Source organism: Acomys minous (assembly GCF_964271855.1).
Source record: "Acomys minous genome assembly, chromosome: 17".
In the NCBI taxonomy this organism is placed as follows: Eukaryota; Metazoa; Chordata; class Mammalia; order Rodentia; family Muridae; genus Acomys; species Acomys minous.
The window spans coordinates 59,625,589-59,645,176 of record NC_140500.1 but is presented as its reverse complement, the minus strand read 5'-3'; the positions used below and the strand labels follow the sequence as shown (position 1 = coordinate 59,645,176).

The 19,588-nt window shown below is 48.2% G+C and overlaps 1 protein-coding gene across 22 annotated transcripts in view; it reads left to right on the top strand.

The window, feature by feature from the left end:
- DYSF (dysferlin) overlaps positions 1–19,588 on the top strand; it is a 200,235-nt gene that overhangs the window by 135,784 nt on the left and 44,863 nt on the right. For 8 of the 22 annotated variants that reach the window (XM_084766027.1, XM_084766035.1, XM_084766031.1 and 5 more), the window contains 2 exons: positions 1,401–1,566; positions 1,923–1,999. In XM_084766027.1, coding sequence (XP_084622153.1) covers positions 1,401–1,566; positions 1,923–1,999 — 243 coding nt within the window. Of the gene's footprint in view, positions 1–1,400; positions 1,567–1,922; positions 2,000–6,548; positions 6,660–10,355; positions 10,419–19,588 lie in introns of all 22 variants that reach the window. The other 14 variants (XM_084766029.1, XM_084766046.1, XM_084766033.1 and 11 more) reach the window with 3 other exon arrangements.

The window sequence follows — 19,588 nt, the reverse complement described above, 5'->3', positions numbered from 1 at the left end:
ATTGGGCTCTCAGCACCAGCCCCATTTAAGTCTTCAGCTCCCTATTCCTTAGCCCCAAATTTTCAAGCCCTGGTCTCCAGCCCCCCCAGCTCTCAGGCCCTATTCCCCACACCCCTAGTTCCCAGCTTTCAGCCTCCAGTTCTCCAGACCATGACCCCCCAAGTCTTGTAGCCCTTGGGCTCTCAACCATCAGCCCCCCTCCCCACATCCCCAAGCCCTTGGCTTCCTAGCCTTTGATACCCCAGCCCTTGACCTCCATTTATCAGCTCCCAGCTTCTGTCCCTGAGTCAAGGAGTGCTCTACCTTCATCTTCCCCAGCCTCTCCCTCATCCCCAAGTCCTCAGTGGCCAAGCCCCTGTATCCTTAGCCTTACTTCCCAGTTCACAGTCCAGGCTTCCAACCCTCCCTGTCAGCTAACAGAGCCTAGGCTCCCAAATCTCCAATCCCTCAGCCCTGGCTTCTCCCAGGCTGCAGCCTCAGCTCTGTGTCCCAGCCCCCGACTCCCCCAGCTCTCACCCCCCCCAGCCCCCAACCCTGACCCCCCACCACCACATTGTGGTCCAAGTCCATGGTCTCCCAACCCCTGTCCTCACTGGCCTCCTAGCTTCTGACCTCTCAGCCCCCAGCTCCCCCACCCCCAGCCCTACATTCTCAGCCCTAGTCTCTGCCCCCACCCTCTGCTCCAGCCCTTGAGTCCTTCACTCCAACCCCAGCCCTGAGCCCCTGAGCCTTGAGTTTCCCACCCTTCACCCCTCCAGTTCTCAGCCCCAGCCCCTCTGCAGCTCCCTGTGCTGCCTAGGCCCAGTGTCCCGGGTATAAAGTCAAGTCTGAGAAAAGGCAAACGGTTTTGTGAGATGAAAGCACAATAGAAATTCCAGGCCCGGTGGCTGTCAACGGGAGCCTTCTCTTGCCTCAGCCAAGACGCCACTGAAGGAGTGCATATAAATTATTTCAAGTTGTATTCAAAGTGCTTTTGGGGCAGGGGGAGACGAATCTGGGTCTGTAAGCCAACTCCTGAGTATCCACTTGGGGCAGGGGGGTGGGGTGGGGGACGACTGTCTGTAAGAAATGTTGAGCTGCAGCCCAACTCGCCCCTCACCCTCCAGGCAGCGCAGGTTCAGAGAAAATAGCCTTGCTCAGACTTCAGGCTGACCTGGGTGTGTTTGGAGGGAAAGCTGTGGGAAAGCCAGCCTTCACACAGGGCAGCCAAGGGCAGTCAGGAAGGTCAGTGGCCAGCACCTGGGCTGTTGGCCACCATTTTGGATTTTGGGCTCTTGGGGACTCTCTGTGGGTTCAGAGCCACTCTCTGTTCCTTGGTCCTCCCTCCCTTCTTCCCCTGAGACATTCCCAAAAATGAGCCGAGGCCTGTGTTTAGAGTTTCCCTCTTCTTCTCTCCCCAGATGTTACCCCGAGAGGACCTCTACTGTCCCCCTATTGTGGTCAAGGTCATTGATAATCGTCAGTTTGGCCGCCGACCAGTTGTGGGCCAGTGCACCATTCGCTCCCTGGAGAGCTTCCTGTGTGACCCTTACTCAGCAGAGAGCCCGTCCCCACAGGGTGGCCCAGGTAAAGAGCAAGAAGCAGCCTTTACTGAGTTGGCCTAAAGGTGGTGGTGGTGGTGGGGGTGTCTTCCCTGCCTCTGGTTGGCACATCTGGAGCAAGTGACTCTACTTGTGACTTGGAAGCATGGCTCCAAATAGGGTTGGCAGTGGAGGGAGAGCTGGGGGGGGGGGGGCGTGGCGCATGGGGAGACATAGAGGAAATGGAATAGATGGGGAATGTGGGAAGATGGGAGAGATAGGATCAGGGAAGGGAAGGATTGGGGGCACCTCTGCCTCGGTGTGAGGGGCGGTGAGATCGAGGGGTCTGGTGACAGGCCCCTGGCTGAGTCCCTCATAGATGTGGACCTGCTCTGTCTGCAGATGATGTCAGTTTACTCAGCCCAGGGGAAGATGTGCTCATTGACATCGATGACAAGGAGCCTCTCATCCCTGTCCAGGTAGATATGTGGGCTACCTGCTGCCCTACCCCAGGGAGCTGGCCTTCATTGCCCTACCCTGTATTCCTCATCTCCTTTAGCCCCAACCCCCCACACCCATTATACCCATCCCCCACCATACACCCATTATACCCATCCCCCACCATACACCCATTATACCCATCCCCCACCATACACCCATTATACCCATCCCCCACCATACACCCATTATACCCATCCCCCACCATACACCCATTATACCCATCCCCCACCATACACCCATTATACCCATCCCCCACCATACACCCATTATACCCATCCCCCCACCATACACCCATTATACCCATCCCCCACCATACAGCCATTATACCCATCCCCCCCACCATACACCCATTATACCCATGCCCCACCATACACCCATTATACCCATCCCCCACCATACACCCATTATACCCATCCCCCACCATACACTCGTTATACCCATCCCCCACCATACAGACATTATACCCATCCCCCACCATACACCCGTTATACCCATCCCCCACCATATACTCATTATACCCATCCCCCCCACGACACATATACCCGTTATACCCATCCCCCCACCATACACCCGTTATACCCATCCCCCACCATACACCCGTTATACCCATCCCCCACCATACACCCATTATACCCATGCCCCACCATACACCCGTTATACCCATCCCCCCACCATACACCCAGTATATCCATCCCCCACCATACACCCATTATACCCATCCCCCACATACACCCATTATACCCATCCCCCACCATACACCCGTTATACCCATCCCCCACCATATACTCATTATACCCATCCCCCCCACGACACATATACCCGTTATACCCATCCCCCCACCATACACCCGTTATACCCATCCCCCACCATACACCCGTTATACCCATCCCCCACCATACACCCATTATACCCATCCCCCACCATACACCCATTATACCCATCCCCCACCATACACCCATTATACCCATCCCCCACCATACACCCGTTATACCCATCCCCCACCATACACCCGTTATACCCATCCCCCACCATACACCCATTATACCCATCCCCCACCATACACCCATTATACCCATCCCCCACCATACACTCGTTATACTCATCCCCCCACCATACACCCATTATACCCATCCCCCCACCATACACCCGTTATACCCATCCCCCACCATACACCCATTATACCCATGCCCCACCATACACCCATTTTACCCATCTTCCCACCATACAGACATTATACCCATCCCCCACCATACACCCATTATACCCATCCCCCACCATACACCTATTATACCCATCTTCCCACCATACAGACATTATACCCATCCCCCACCATACACCCATTATACCCATCCCCCACCATACACCTATTATACCCATCTTCCCACCATACAGACATTATACCCATCCCCCCACCATACACCCATTATACCCATCCCCCACCATACACCCGTTATACCCATCCCCCATCATACACCCATTATACCCATCTTCCCACCATACAGACATTATACCCATCTTCCCACCATACACCCATTATACCCATCCCCCACCATACACCCATTATACCCATCCCCCACATACACCCATTATACCCATCCCCCACCATACACCCGTTATACCCATCCCCCACCATATACTCATTATACCCATCCCCCCCACGACACATATACCCGTTATACCCATCCCCCCACCATACACCCGTTATACCCATCCCCCACCATACACCCGTTATACCCATCCCCCACCATACACCCATTATACCCATCCCCCACCATACACCCATTATACCCATCCCCCACCATACACCCATTATACCCATCCCCCACCATACACCCGTTATACCCATCCCCCACCATACACCCGTTATACCCATCCCCCACCATACACCCATTATACCCATCCCCCACCATACACCCATTATACCCATCCCCCACCATACACTCGTTATACTCATCCCCCCACCATACACCCATTATACCCATCCCCCCACCATACACCCGTTATACCCATCCCCCACCATACACCCATTATACCCATGCCCCACCATACACCCATTTTACCCATCTTCCCACCATACAGACATTATACCCATCCCCCACCATACACCCATTATACCCATCCCCCACCATACACCTATTATACCCATCTTCCCACCATACAGACATTATACCCATCCCCCCACCATACACCCATTATACCCATCCCCCACCATACACCCATTATACCCATCCCCCACCATACACTCGTTATACTCATCCCCCCACCATACACCCATTATACCCATCCCCCCACCATACACCCGTTATACCCATCCCCCACCATACACCCATTATACCCATGCCCCACCATACACCCATTTTACCCATCTTCCCACCATACAGACATTATACCCATCCCCCACCATACACCCATTATACCCATCCCCCACCATACACCTATTATACCCATCTTCCCACCATACAGACATTATACCCATCCCCCACCATACACCCATTATACCCATCCCCCACCATACACCTATTATACCCATCTTCCCACCATACAGACATTATACCCATCCCCCCACCATACACCCATTATACCCATCCCCCACCATACACCCGTTATACCCATCCCCCATCATACACCCATTATACCCATCTTCCCACCATACAGACATTATACCCATCCCCCACCATACACCCGTTATACCCATCCCCCACCATACACCTATTATACCCATCTTCCCACCATACAGACATTATACCCATCCCCCCACCATACACCCATTATACCCATCCCCCACCATACACCCATTATACCCATCCCCCACCATACACTCGTTATACTCATCCCCCCACCATACACCCATTATACCCATCCCCCCACCATACACCCGTTATACCCATCCCCCACCATACACCCATTATACCCATGCCCCACCATACACCCATTTTACCCATCTTCCCACCATACAGACATTATACCCATCCCCCACCATACACCCATTATACCCATCCCCCACCATACACCTATTATACCCATCTTCCCACCATACAGACATTATACCCATCCCCCACCATACACCCATTATACCCATCCCCCACCATACACCTATTATACCCATCTTCCCACCATACAGACATTATACCCATCCCCCCACCATACACCCATTATACCCATCCCCCACCATACACCCGTTATACCCATCCCCCATCATACACCCATTATACCCATCTTCCCACCATACACCCATTTTACCCATCTTCCCACCATACACCCATTATACCCATCCCCCACCATACACCCGTTATACCCATCCCCCCACCATACACCCATTATACCCATCCCCCACCATACACCCATTATACCCATCCCCCACCATACACCCATTATACCCATCTTCCCACCATACAGACATTATACCCATCCCCCACCATACACCCATTATACCCATCCCCCCACCATACACCCGTTATACCCATCCCCCACCATACACCCGTTATACCCATCCCCCCACCATACACCCATTATACCCATCCCCCACCATACACCCGTTATACCCATCCCCCACCATACACCCATTATACCCATCCCCCCACCATACACCCGTTATACCCATCCCCCACCATACACCCATTATACCCATCCCCCACCATACACCCATTATACCCATCCCCCACCATACACCCATTATACCCATCCCCCACCATACACCCATTATACCCATCCCCCACCATACACCCATTATACCCATCCCCCCACCATACAGACATTATGCCCATCCCCCACCATACACCCATTATACCCATCCCCCACCATACACCCATTATACCCATCCCCCCACCATACAGACATTATGCCCATCCCCCACCATACACCCATTATACCCATCCCCCCACCATACAGACATTGTGCCCATCCCTTTGTACCCTGGGTGCTGCTTGATGGAAGGACGTGGGTGGGGGCTTTCATTCTGACTGGAGAAGGGTGTTGTGTAGTTCTTAGGGTAAGATCTAGACTTTTCCCTGGAAGCATGTGGGGAAAACGGAACATCTACCTTGTGGCTGCATCGAAGGCTTTCTGTCTGAGCTCCCTCAGGGAGAAGAGAAGGGAGATGAGAGGGGTATCGATTGTTCTCTGGTCTCATGCTTGGCAGCTCCTTGGAGGTAGCTGAGAGGCAGCAGGTTGTGTTTAGAACTATACTATATCTTTCTTACCCTCTCCCCACCCCAGGACCAGGAAGGGAGGATTTGGGGGAGGGCTATTGCAACATACAGGTCATTCTTTTGCTGGGCACTCTGCAACCTGCTGAGGCCCCATGACATGCCAAGGCACGTGGCAGGAATCCTATGACAGGATTTTACCCAAGGGAGCATTGTTCCTGTCTTGAGCTCTGGATGTACTCTGCATCCATCTAATACTTGCCCCAAGAGAGGTGGGAAAAGCCCTCCTGTGAACACTGGCCTTGAACTTGCGCAGACTGTCACCCTCCTCTGTGGCTATGCACACTGCTGCTCACCCACCTGATGCCTTCTGTGCTCCCAGAGCTTCAGGCTACCTGAGACAGAGCCTTCCAGCCTGTATGATGGTACCTTAACCTCAGGCTGCGGTGGACAGATGGGAGGTGGATGGTTGGACAGATGGATGGAAAGCCAGGTAACGCTCAGCAAGATTCTGTGCTCTTCAAGTTACCTAGTTAAGTCAGCTTTGCACTTGAGTACTGAGACATCCTCAAGAGCCTCAGCCTCAGAGCTTAGCTCTGGAGTCCGCCCCCTGGAGAGACTGAGCGCCATTTTCTGCCACTTTCTCAATCTCCCATCTTCCTGCTACTTCCAGGGAAGCATCTCTTAGATTTGCTCTTGGAGCCATGCTGCCTCGGAGGCAGGAAGTCTTGCTCTGTGGTTTCACGGATGCTCAGAAAGGTGTCAGAAGCCCCGATCCCTTATCTCTCAGCCTCTGGCATTCACCAGGTCTCCGCCCTTCTATTCCTTCTGTTGAGACAACCTTTGCCTCTGCCCTCTTGCTCAGCCCATTTTTTGAGACTGGTCACCACTTCTCTGGCAGGATCTTGGCTACTGCATCAGCTCTAGGTCCTGCATGTCTCTCTGCATCTTCTCTGGAAAAAATGCAGGACAGCAACCAGGTGTCTTCATTTTATATCCCTAATGTCCAGCACAGGACCTGGTTTAGGGGATGTATTCAATGAGAATCTGCCTAGATGGACAGTGGATGGACGAATGAATGGATGGATGGATGGATGGATGGCTACATAGATGGATGAATAGATACATGGATGGATGAATAGGTAGGTGCATAGAGTAGATAGACAGGTAGGTAGGTAAATTAATGGATGGACGAGGGAATGTGAGGATAGATGGGTGGATAGGTAGATGGATGGATGATGGATGAACAGATGGGTGGGTAGATGGGTGGATGGGTGAGTGGATGGAAATATGGATGGATGCATGGATGGATGGATGGATGGATGGATGGATGGATGGATGAGTAGATGCATGGATAGGTAGGTTCATGGGTGGGTAAGTGTGTGGATGGACAGGTAGATGGATCAGTGAACAGATAGGTGGATGAATAGGTGAGTGAAAAGGTGAAAAGATGGATGGATATATGTATGTATGTATGTATGTATATATGTATGTATGTATGTATGTATGTATGTATGTATGTACATATATATGTAAGTAAGAATAGACAGATGACTTGCCCATTGTCTGCATGAGTCTTAGGAAGATGTCTCCTAGCAGGGAAACCTGAGTGGAAACTTGAGATGGCTCCACAGTAATGTCAGTTCACGTTTATGCTTTGCCTTCCTTGTTGGTGGGTGTTTGTAGCTATGTGAGTCCCAACCCCTGGCTCTCGCCCTCCCCTTGGCCCCTATTTCCTGCCCCCTTCACAGGCCTGTCTGTGCTACAACTAAGTGCAGGGCTTCTCAGCAGGATTGCTGCTCTCTGTGTGCCGCCTTCAGTGTCTACAGGCTTAGATAAGGAGGAACTGTTTTGGTCCTGGTGGCTACAAGCATAGCCAGAGGTGGAGAGTGAGACGGACCAGGCAGGACAGCCTCCTGGCCCCAACAGGAGCAGACAGGGCTGGGACTGAGCAAGAGCCAGAGCTAGGCCTGTGTTATGTGTGATCACATGGAGCAGTGGGCAGAAAGGTGGTGGCCAGGAGCTGGGCTCCTGGAGGCAAGGCTGGCTTTGCCTAGGTTGGGAGGTGGCGGGAGGGAGAGGTGGAGAAGAAGGAGGAGGAACCAGCTTGCTTTGATGGAAGAGGTCTGGGCCCCATTCTTACTGAAAGTACCATCTGGGGGAAATGATAGATGTGTTTACATAGCAAGGTTGTATGTGTGTGTTTGCATGTGTGCAGTGTGTGTGTGTGTGTACACATGTGGTGTATTTACAGGGATATATGTGCATGTGATAACATTGTGTGTGTGTGTGTATGTGTGTATGTGTGTGTGTGTGTGTGTGTGTGTGTGTGTGTGTGTGTGTGTGAATGTGGTGAAATAGTATGCATGTGGTAAGGTTATGTGTGTGGTAAAGTGTACATGTGTGGTGAGGTGGTATTTGTGTATATGTGGTAAGGTTGGTATGTGTGTGTGGTGAAGTGGTGTATGCATGTGGTAAAGTGGTGTGTATGTATGTGGTAAGGTAGTATGTTTATTGTAGGTATGTGTGGGTATGTCAGTGGTAGGTGTGTGTGTGTGTCTGTGTGTGTATGTGTGTAGGTGTGTGCACGTGGTAAGGTGCTGTACATATGCATGTGTGTGGTATGTATATTACTCAGGACACACCTGGCAGGTGGCATGGAGGAGCCCTGAGAAGGTGGCGGGGACCTTCTCTTTCATGGTAGGCTGAGGTGTGGGCAGCTCTCAGGCTAATTTGGAGCTCACGGCTCCAGTTATAGTCTTCAGGCTGCAGGCTGTCATGAAGGTGGAAACACAGTTCTAGAATTGGAGCAGCAAATTATGGCCACAGCCCGAAGGGAAACATGTAATTTCTGCAGCTGCACGGGGCTTTGGCACTATGTTTAGCCATATGTGTTCCTTCGCTCTGGTGACCTGCCTGTCCCCTCTCACCTTCTCTAAAAAGGAACACTTTCAAAACAACCTGAGGACACTGAGGGGTCAGGGCAAGAAAGGGAGGGGCAGAGCCATCTTTGGCGATCTAGGGGCTGCTGGTGGCATGCGCCGGTCTATTCTGGAAGGTTCTACTGTGCCCAGTATTGGTCAGCATCCCCAGCTGGTTGCCATTTAACTGTTCCTACTTTCCCAGTCGTGGGCTCTGGAGCACCTCAGTACAGCTTCCTGCCCAGAGGGAGAGGGCTGAGAGTCCAAAGGCCACTATAGGTCCCAACAGGAGCCTCTCCTGCACTCTGCCCTGTGCCTGACCTTTCCTTTATACAGAAGGGAGTCTGGACTGGGAGTCACCATTTTCAGGGTCCTCTTGGAGCCTATGAATCCCTGAAGAGGGAGGCTAGTGCTGTGGCTGTGGGTTCCCACTGCCCTCTGGCTCCTCCAACCTCACCTCCCATTTCTTCTGTTGCAGGGGCTTGTTTTCTGGCCTCTTTTTCTCAGATCTGTTGTGTTTGCTTTTACTTCTGCCCTCGCCTCTCCTGCTTTATGCAGCTGTTCACCCAGCCCTATCTCATCCTGGCCCCTTGCTATGGCTTCCAAGCATGTCCAAGGCTTTCCTGTAAGACATCAGATTACAGTCTGGGAGATACCAAGTGAGGACTTATGGTGGGAAGGCGTTTCCAGGAGAGGCGGCAGGGCTGTACTGCGAGACTCCTTCAGCCTCCTTCATGTCTGGGCAGCCATGTGGTCCCTTGCTTCTGGAGGATGGAAGCCTTGCCCTTGCTTGGCTCACTGACTTGGTGTGTGTGGCCATGTTAAGTGACAGAAGGAGCAGATGACTGGATGGTGGGGACTGGAAATGCCTCTGGAGCAGGAAGAGTGGCTGAGCAGGTGGCACCTGCACAGGTGGCAGCAAAGGCTACAAAATAGCAGCAGGAGACCAAACTGGGCTGGCAGGGCAGCAATCAGCGCATTTAGGCTTGGACTCACCTTGCTTGCTGTTGCTCTGGGCCCTTGTGATTCAGAGAGGTCCTGGAGCTGTCCAAGGTCACATAAATGGTTGGTCCATGGAGCCAGGGGTGTCCAACTGGGGACTGCACGCTCTTCCCGCAGCTGGTGCAGAGGGTGCCTGGAGGGAAGGAGGGAGGGAGGGAGGAAAGGAAGAGAGGGAGGGAGGGCTGGTCAACCTCCCCCCCCCCACAATCACAGGTCCTCAAACTCACCCTTCGATCCTGTTGCTAACTTGCGTGTTTAATTTGTAGCTTGCAGATGGGCTGTCAAGCTTGGCCCCCACTAACCTGGTGCCTTCTCCGTCCAGTCCTCATGTATGTATTATTCACTATTTGTTGGCTTCATTTTCCTTGGCGTGTCTGGGAACAAGAGTGAAGGGTAGGGAGGAGAGGAGACCTTCCTGATCCTGGTGCAATCACGGAGGGGTGGGGGTGGGGAGGAAGCTCTTGGGTGCAGACCTGGAAACCTCTGGCTCTCAGGAGTCTCCTCCTGAGCCCTACTTCAGCCCTGATTACCCATGTGGGCCAGTGTTGGGCGTGGCTACCACGGCCAGAGGAAGTGGGCATGTCCCCAGCTTCAACCTTGCCCTCTGGGGCCTGGGCCTGAGAAGGCTCTTCAGGTGGCAGCAGGCTAGCCTCCCTTGTTCCTCCCAACACACGAGCGTGAGTGTGGCTGAGGACTCCGTGTGGGCCCTGGTGTATTCTGAGTCCAAGCGGTTGGGGGCAGTGTCAGCACCGTGGTGCCTAGCAAGGCTACTACTGTCTTTGCGTCTCTGCTGATCTACCAGCTTCAGGCTTCTTTCTGAATTATCTTTTGTGGAAAATACAGACAAGATGTAGTACAGGGCAGAGGTGAAGGTATTGGCATCTCCATTCGCTGCCGAGGCTGTTGTATGTGCTTGTGTATACGTCCAGTTTTACAATGTTGGAGTCATACTGTAATTCCTTATAATCGGCATTAAAGAGCTTAAAAAATACAAGGGGAATGTGCTCCCACTCCACACACGCACTCATACACACATGCGTGGTGTGCACGTGTGCGCATACACACACACACACACACACATGCGTGTGCACGTGTGTGCATACACACACACACACAGAGGCTCACTCACACTCATATACGACTGAATGTCACATGGACCCTCTGGAAGTACTAACTGCTCATCACTTGTAATTCCCACTGTTGCCCTCTTTTACATCCCTAGAAGATTTAGTTGACTGTCCATAGGGCTAATCATGTAATGAATGTATCCCTAGGTGTTTTGTAGTCTTTATTACTATTATCAGTGGAGTATTTTTTTATGATGTAATTCTTGCCTAGGAAATCCTCCTGTCCCCTCCTCTCCCCTCCCTTCCTGTCCCCTTCCCTCCCCTCCCCTACCTTCTGGTCTAGGAATTAAACCCAGGGCCTGTGCATGCTAGGCAAGTGTTGCGCCACTGAGCTACATCCCTAGCTCATGAAACAGTACTTTTACAAACTTGTGTTTCAACTGTCTCTTTATTAAGCCTCTTCCTTTTAGCCCTTACTGATATAAGAAAATTTCTAGATGGATAATACTGTTGAAACAAGTATAGCTTTATTCCTCATATCTATCTATCTATCTATCTATCTATCTATCTATCTATCTATCTATCTTATTTTCCATTTCAGAATAATATTTGACAGTAGAGGTGCCACTGAGAAAAGTTATTTGGCCATTACTTAATGAGAAAAGTTCTATTATTTTCTTTTAGCAGTGGTGACAACTAGCTCTTTCATACAGATAGTCTTGGCTTTGTCAGGATTGTGTCTTTTATGGTTAGTTTTCTAACAGCTTAAGATTGGAATGAGGACTGGCAGGACGGCTCAGTGGATAAGAGTGCTTGCTGCACAAGCCTGAGGACCTGAGTTCAAATCCTCAGCACCCACATAAAAAGCCAGGCATGGCCATGTGCGTCTACAACCTGTGTGGAGGGCGTGGGAGGCAGAGACAGGAGAATCCCTGGGCTTGGCTGGTGGCCAGCTTAGCTCTGGCTTCAGATATATCTATATCTATATCTATATCTATATCTATATCTATCTATCTATCTATCTATCTATCTATCTATCTATCTATCTATCTATCTATCTATCTATAGAGAGACACCCCGTGTCAAGGGGATAAGGTGCACATCGATAGACTAGGACACTTGAATGTCTTTCTTCAGCCACCACATGAACACATGGCTTGCATACCTGCACATACATGTGTCTATAGCCTCCATCAAAATACAAAAGACTAATAAGTATAAGACTTCATTCTTATCGGTGTCATTTGGTATTTATCAAGATGATACTTCTCTTTACACTATTTTGATAATATAACACACAATGGCCCTGTGTCCCTGGGGTAAACTGAAGTCTCCACTCTGTCAAGGGCTCATAGCTTACTGAGGCTACAACCCTCTTCTTTAACACAAGCAGGTGGCCAGCCGGCTGATCAGGAAGGTTGGTTAGCCTAGATCATTAATGCTCCTGCACTGTGAACGCTAATCTACCAGTCATGTGGCACAAGGCAAGCTCTCCTTGGATTGGATGTGCAGAATGGAGGACTGCTTTCCTTTCACTTAAAACTGCAGCCAGCATGCATCGTCTATGAATCTTAGCCTTTAGTTTATTAACATCCGAGAAGAATGTTCTCAGATGCCGCGAAGACATCTGAGTGTAGAGTTCTTTGAACATTTAAGATCTGTCTGCCATCTTTATGCCATTTTGTTTGTACTTAAAAAAAAAAGCTGAAAGCATTAAATTCAAATGTTATAGTTTTTGTCATATTTATGTCATTACATTATTAGCGCAGCTGGCACGAAGAGGCTGGAGGCAGACGCATTTGACTGTGGTAGCCAACACAGCTTGCTTGCCGGGAGCTACTGCAGGTCTTCTGCTGGAGCTGGCCTCTGTGTGGCAGACGGCAGGAAGTGTAGAGAGCGTTTCTCCATCCCATTCAAGGGATATCCAGAAGGAGATATTCTTTCGTATAGTGAGCTCATCTTGCTGACACTTGGGTAGAATTCCTCCACCTCGCTGGTGTTGTTTTGCGCGGTCTTGGTTAGGTTTCAGTGCCACAGTTATAGTAGCTCCCAGCATGTCTTTTACAACCACCACTTCTACCTCTGCTGTTGAGCATGAGGATTGTTTTTCTTTTTAATTTCTCTCCCTCCCACACTCTGTGCGTGTGTGTGTGTGTGTGTGTGTGTGTGTGTGTGTGTGTGTGTACATTATAGGCTAGATCTGCATTTGAAGGAGAACATGCGTTTTTGTGTTTCGGAGCTTGGTTAATAGACTTTTCACATCCACCCATTCTCCTGCAAGTGTTATGATTTTGTTTTCGCTCTAGCTAGCTGAATACAACTCCACCATGTAGATGTATTGCGTTTTCACTACTTGTTCACCTGCCCATGTGTATCTAAGGCTGGCTCTTTTTTAGAGGTGCGTTTTTCAGTTAGCTGTTATGCATGTGTAGGTGAAATCAGTACTCATGTACACTGCTTCTATTTTCAAAACCTTTCCCAGGACTCTTACTCAGCCTACTGATTCAAGTGTTCTGAGTTTTAGTCAGTTATATACTTTGTGATTAATCACATTTGCTTCTTTAAGTTTGTCTTTTTTTTTTTTTTAAATCTTGATTGTTTCCTTTTCTTGCCTTATTGTACTAGCTAGAACCCACAGCTGGCTGCTTTGGGTGACTTACTATTGGAAGTATTCTTCTTTCTGTTCCTGCTTTTTAAATGAATGTTTTTGGCTCTTCAAGGAGTATGAAGCTGATGAGGTGAACGGTGACTAGCTAGCTAGTGTTTGTTGTCAGGAGTGCTGATTTCATCGAATGCTTTTTATGTATCTGTCGAAATGATCATGTGATTTTTCTCCTTTGATCTGTTAATGTGCATCACTTTCACTTATTTTCCTTTTCTTTCAGTTTAGAAACGGCTTCATGTGTTTGAAAGGAACCAACCTAGTCAAGACTTTTTTTTTCAGCATTGTCAGATTCCATTTACAAATACTTAGTTCTTTCTTTCTTTCTTTCTTTCTTTCTTTCTTTCTTTCTTTCTTTCTTTCTTTCTTTCTTTCTTTCTTTCACAGAGATCTGCCTGTTTCTTCCTCCCGAGTGCTGGGATGTATGGCATGTGCTCCACCCCAGGATTTCTTTTTGCATCTCTTTTATGAATGATAACAGCTTGAAACTTGTCCTCCGTGCCCGCCACGTTTTAGTGTCTGGGTAATAGTCATCTTATAAAGTAGCTTGGGTGACAATGAGCTTGCTCTGGTTTCTAAGAAGACAGAATAAGCCTGGCCTCATCACTGCCTGTGTTTGGCAAATCCAGCTGTAAAGCTGTCTAGACTCGGCATTCTTCTTGGGATATTTTAAATTGCTGTTGTAATTTTAAGAATCTTTATAGGACCTCTGAGATTTTCTGCTTCTAGGTGAGTCACTTTTGGTGATTTATATTTTATAGGAATGTGTCCATTTCCTCCCCAGATATTGGCATGGCATCTTTCATAATGCCCTCTTAACTTTTCTAGCCCTTTCCTTCCCATCTAGGCATGTCTCCTTCATTTCCAAGATTTTATTTTATTATCGTTGTCAGACTTTGTCAGATTATTTTCATCATTTTCAAAGAATCAAATTTTCAGTTGATCTTCTGTTTTGTTTCCTTATTTCCTAGCTGATTAATTTTTTTTATTATTTCCTTCCTCCTATTTGGGGGTGTTTATTATATTTTTAACCTCTATGTAAACATTGAAGGCTATAAAATTTCCTGTTAAGTATTGTGTTATGCTTCCCAAAGGACTTGGCAAGTAGTTTTTCCCGCCCCCATTTCTCTGTTCTGAATATTTTCGTATTTCTATTATTTCATTTTGACACCTAAGTTGCCTAAAAAAGCATTTTGGAAGCTCCTAAATTATATTTTAAATTATCTTTCTTCTGTTGTTGTTGATTCTGGCTTAGCTTAGCTGTTCTGTGGTCCAGAGAATGCCGTCTGTGTGTAATAACACTAGGAGTGACCTTTATGGCCCAGGAAAAGGTCTGTCTTTATAACTGTCTTGTGGAAGCCTGAAGAATGTGTATTCTTCAAATGTGTTTTACAGGCTACACACATCCTCAGAACACTTTGTTAATGTCTTATTCAAACTTGAATTCCTCTGTTTTGTTTCATTTGTAAAATCTCTCTCTCTCTCTCTCTCTCTCTCTCTCTCTCTCTCTCTCTTTCTCTCTGTCTGTCTGTCTGTTTGTCTCTCTGTGTGTGTCTGTGTGTCTGTGTGTCTGTTTGTCTGTGTTTGTGCAGGTGCCTGTGGAGGCTAGAAGAGGAGAAGAGGACAGCTGATCTCCAGGAGCTGTAGTTACAGGTGGCTGTGAGCCACCTTACGCATTCACTTTCTTTCTTTTTTTCTTTCTTAGCCTGGCTGGCCTAGAACTTGCTCTTGGCTTCAAACTCACAGAGAGCCACATGCCTCTGCCTCCCAAGGAAGGGCTAGAATTAAAGACATGTATCATCTCTGCCCTTGGATTCTGGGTTCTTCTTCTTCTGCTTCTTCTTCTTCTTCTTCTTCTTCTTCTTCTTCTTCTTCTTCTTCTTCTTCTTCTTCTTCTTCTTCTTCTTCTTCAATGAATCATTCCGTCATTTTGTAAACTGCTTATTTGGATTGATTGCCATCTTACTTTGTATTTTTATTAGCTTGCTCTATCTCCCTGCCTCTGTCTCTCTTTGTCTTTCTGTCTCTCTCTCTTCTCCTCCTCCTCCCCCTCCCTCTTTCCTGTCCTCTCTCATCTGCCCCTGTAAAGTTGTGTGTCACTTTTATTCTCTTAGTGACTAGTATAGAGTTCTTTCTTTTTGTTGTTTGGGTCAGACTTTTACTAGGTGGCACAGGCTAGCCCTGGCTTCAGATCTTCCTGCCACTGCTTCCTGAGTAAAGGGAATTATATGTGTGCAGCACACCCACTTTATTTAATCTTAATCTTTGACTCAGCAAAGTCTAAATTTAATTCACCCGTACAGCTTCTTCCACAATGTGATTACTAGTGTAGGGTGCTCTCTAAATAATTGCACTTTTGTTGGGCACTTTAGTTCCATCTCATAAACTGCATTTAAGCCTGTTTTTGTTTTTGTTTTTGGTTTTTTTTGTTTTAAAAGTAATCTGTTTTCTCTTAGAAAAGTTCACATTTGCTATCCCTTTGTGTGGCAGCTTCCATGCACTTATTTTACTTTTTCTTTAAGTCGAATCTTTTGAGATTCTTATGTGGGAGTCAGTTGACTTCATGCTTTTCCACTTTCTAACCGTTTGAAAATGCTTTTATTTTGCCCTGTTTTGAGGACTCCAGCCTCGCTGATGTTATTTCTGTCAGCAGCATCTCTGGCTTCAGCTGTGACGCTGTCGTTCTAACTCGGAAGACTTTTCCGTCTTCATTGGTTTTGGGGTAGTTTTCAATTGTCATCTCTTCAGATGTCATCTAGCCCCTGCTCTCCCCTCTATTCCTTCCGGGGCACTGAGGGGACACACCGTGGACCACCCCAATCCTCTGTGCCGGCTATACTTGCAAGTTACTCCTGATACTTTATTGTGGCTTCTGCATCCACAGGTGCAAACAACACAGACTGAATGTAGTTAAGAACTGATCGTGCCCATGGCAAATACACACAGACAGTTCCTCACTCAATGCGGTGTAGTAATTGTGTATGTGGTCCTTGCTTCACACTGAACATCACAAGCAATAGAGAGGTGATTGATAGTACACAGGAGTGTGTCTGAGGGGGAAATGCAAATTATGCATCATTATAGGCTTACGATCATCCAGGGGTCCTGCGGGAAAACATGATTTACTGTGTTCATTTCTTCTTTTTTTTAAATGATTTGTTTTGTTATGTATCATGTGCATGTGTATGTATCAGTGTGCACACAAGTATCCACATAGGCCAGAAGAGTGGGCATTGGTGTGAAGAGGCAATTGTGAGCCATCCCTTGTGGATGCTGGGAACTGGACTTGAATCCTCTGGAAGAGAAGCAAATACTCTTTCCTCTTTCACTTTATATGTCATTTCATTCCATTTCATGTATAATTTAATATCATTTCATTTTACTTCATTTCATTTTTTCTTTTCTTTTCTTTTTTTTTCTTTCATTTTTTCCATGTAGTTGCCAGGAATTGAACTCAGGATCTCTAGAAGAGCAGAAAGTGCTCTTAACCACTGAGCCATCTCTCCAGCCTCTGGTGTAATTCTTTTTTTTTCCTTTAAATAATTTATTCAGATTACACCTCAAATGTTATCCCCTCACTTGTGCTTCCTGTTCCTGCTCCCTCCTTCCCTTCCTCCCTCCCTCCCTCCCTCCCTCCCTCTTTCATTCTATTCCCCTTCCCTAGGTCTGTGACAGACCTATCAGGTCTCATCCTGGTAGTCTGCTTACCCTTTCTCTGAGCTCCACCAGGCTCTTAAATGCTGAGCTTCTCTCCAGCCCTGAGCTTCTCTCCAGCCTGCATGGGGGTATGTGCATGGCACTGCAGGTACCCAAAGAGTCCAGAAGGATTGGGTCCCCTTGGAAGTGGCATTCCAGATTGTTTTGTGCTGGAAACTGAACTGGGGTCCTCTGTTAAGAGCAGTGCACGTTCCTAACCGCTGAGCCATCTCTCCAGCCCCATGTTTGTTTCTTGATGTTATCCTTATGCTCATTTCTAAAGATGAATCTATTTGCTTAATGTTACTCCTTTCTGATCTGCTATTTAAGCCAGTTTACTGAGTTTGTCATCCAGTATTTACATTTAAAAATTTTTGAATGTTCTTTCTTCTTCATTCTGTTTGGTTTTGAAGGTCTCTGTCTGTCTTTTGTTTCCTGGAGGGTACTTTGGTTCACATGTTATTTTTGACACTTCTGCAGTCGGTTGATCCCTGCTGGCACCCGCTCATGGCATCTCGCTCCTCATGTGTTTTGCTATTTTTTGATTGTGAACTCATGCTCGCTGGAACTTTATCTGAGAATTCTTTGAGGCCTGGATGGAAGTCGCATTCTTCCAGAGAGGATGCGTGTTTACTTTTACCAGAAGCCTGGAGACACTACAAACCCAGATTCACTTAAAACCAAATGCTCAGCCGTGGCTTTTCGCGTCCCGTAGTCAGTATGCATTTGGCTCCTCGCGTCTCCAGATTTTTCCTTTTTCTTTACGCCCCTCATCATCTCCAGAGTGAGTCCAGGGTTTAAAGATGCCTGTCACTGTGATGTACTTGCCGGGAAGATTTCTCTGGTTCTCTTGTTTGTCCTCCATTATTTGGAAATCAAAATCTGTTTCAATTCTCAGCCTGACAGCCCTGTTTTCCATCAGGCAGGTTATATCTCCTTCAGGACACAAAGCTCTGATTTCCTGTCTGTGGCATCTTCTCCAGGCTTCCTACGAACACGAACAAAGCCATTTGTTCTCTTCTGTTTTGGACTCAGCTCTTTGGCGCGGGCAAACATTTTTCTCAGTCCTCAGACCGTTCCCTTCTTTTGGCTCGCAATGCCATCTTCTTGTCCTTCCCTCAGCCTTACAGGGCAAAGCTCTCGCTTGCCAGGCACTGCGAGCTAAGGAAGGTCTGTCCATGAATGCGCAGACCCTCTTGTTAAAAAAAAAGTCACCTCAGATCGAAGAAAGATGGAGACAATTTAGAGTTGCTAGACTCTTACTTTGCCAGTTGGGAATGTAACAGGGTGGAAGAAATGAGGAGGAACCCAGAACCGCAGGCGCCTACCTACCATGGGTTTTTCTGTGAGCCGAAGAGCGCTGTGTTTGCTATGGCAGCACAGCATTATCTAAGAGAGTTAGAGCCACAGTCCTTGCTAATGCTCTCCTGTGTGAGTCTCCTACGTCAAGCACGCCCTGCAGTGTTGGTTGCGTAGATCCTAAAGTCTGTGGCGCCTCCTCACCCGTTCAAGCATCCTCACGCAGCATGCCAGCCTGCATTTGCAGTGACAGCTATTGCTGCCTGGATCAGGAGACCCTGGACACTGGTCCAGCTCATGGCCTCCCTGCAGAGAGGCAACTTGTGCTTGGAAGTGGGTAAGAATTTTTAATGGTAGCTGACCAAGAATGACAGCCGCATCTATCTTCAAAAGTGGGGACAGTTTTATTGCTTGGAGCCTCGCTTCCCTGGGGATGCTTGCATAAACAGGATCAGTCTTCAAGGCCGACTTCTTTTCCCCTGCTCTCCAGGATAGCTCACTCGCTTCTCTCATTTCCTATCCCTAGATTTTTTTCTCTTAGGAGACTCTATGAGAGGATGTTCTTTCCTATAGAGGTGGGTTTTGCCACCTTTTTGTCCTGACCTAGCACTCGTTTATATCAAGGTTACTTTCTCCAAGGACAGCCTTATTCCTCTCAATTCCAGGTTTGGAGAGAACGCGTTACTGTGCTGCGTGAGTCTCGACAGCATTTTATCCCAAGACTTTGAAGTAGATGTTTTCTGACCAAAGCAATCAGTTACGGGGCGTCGCTCAC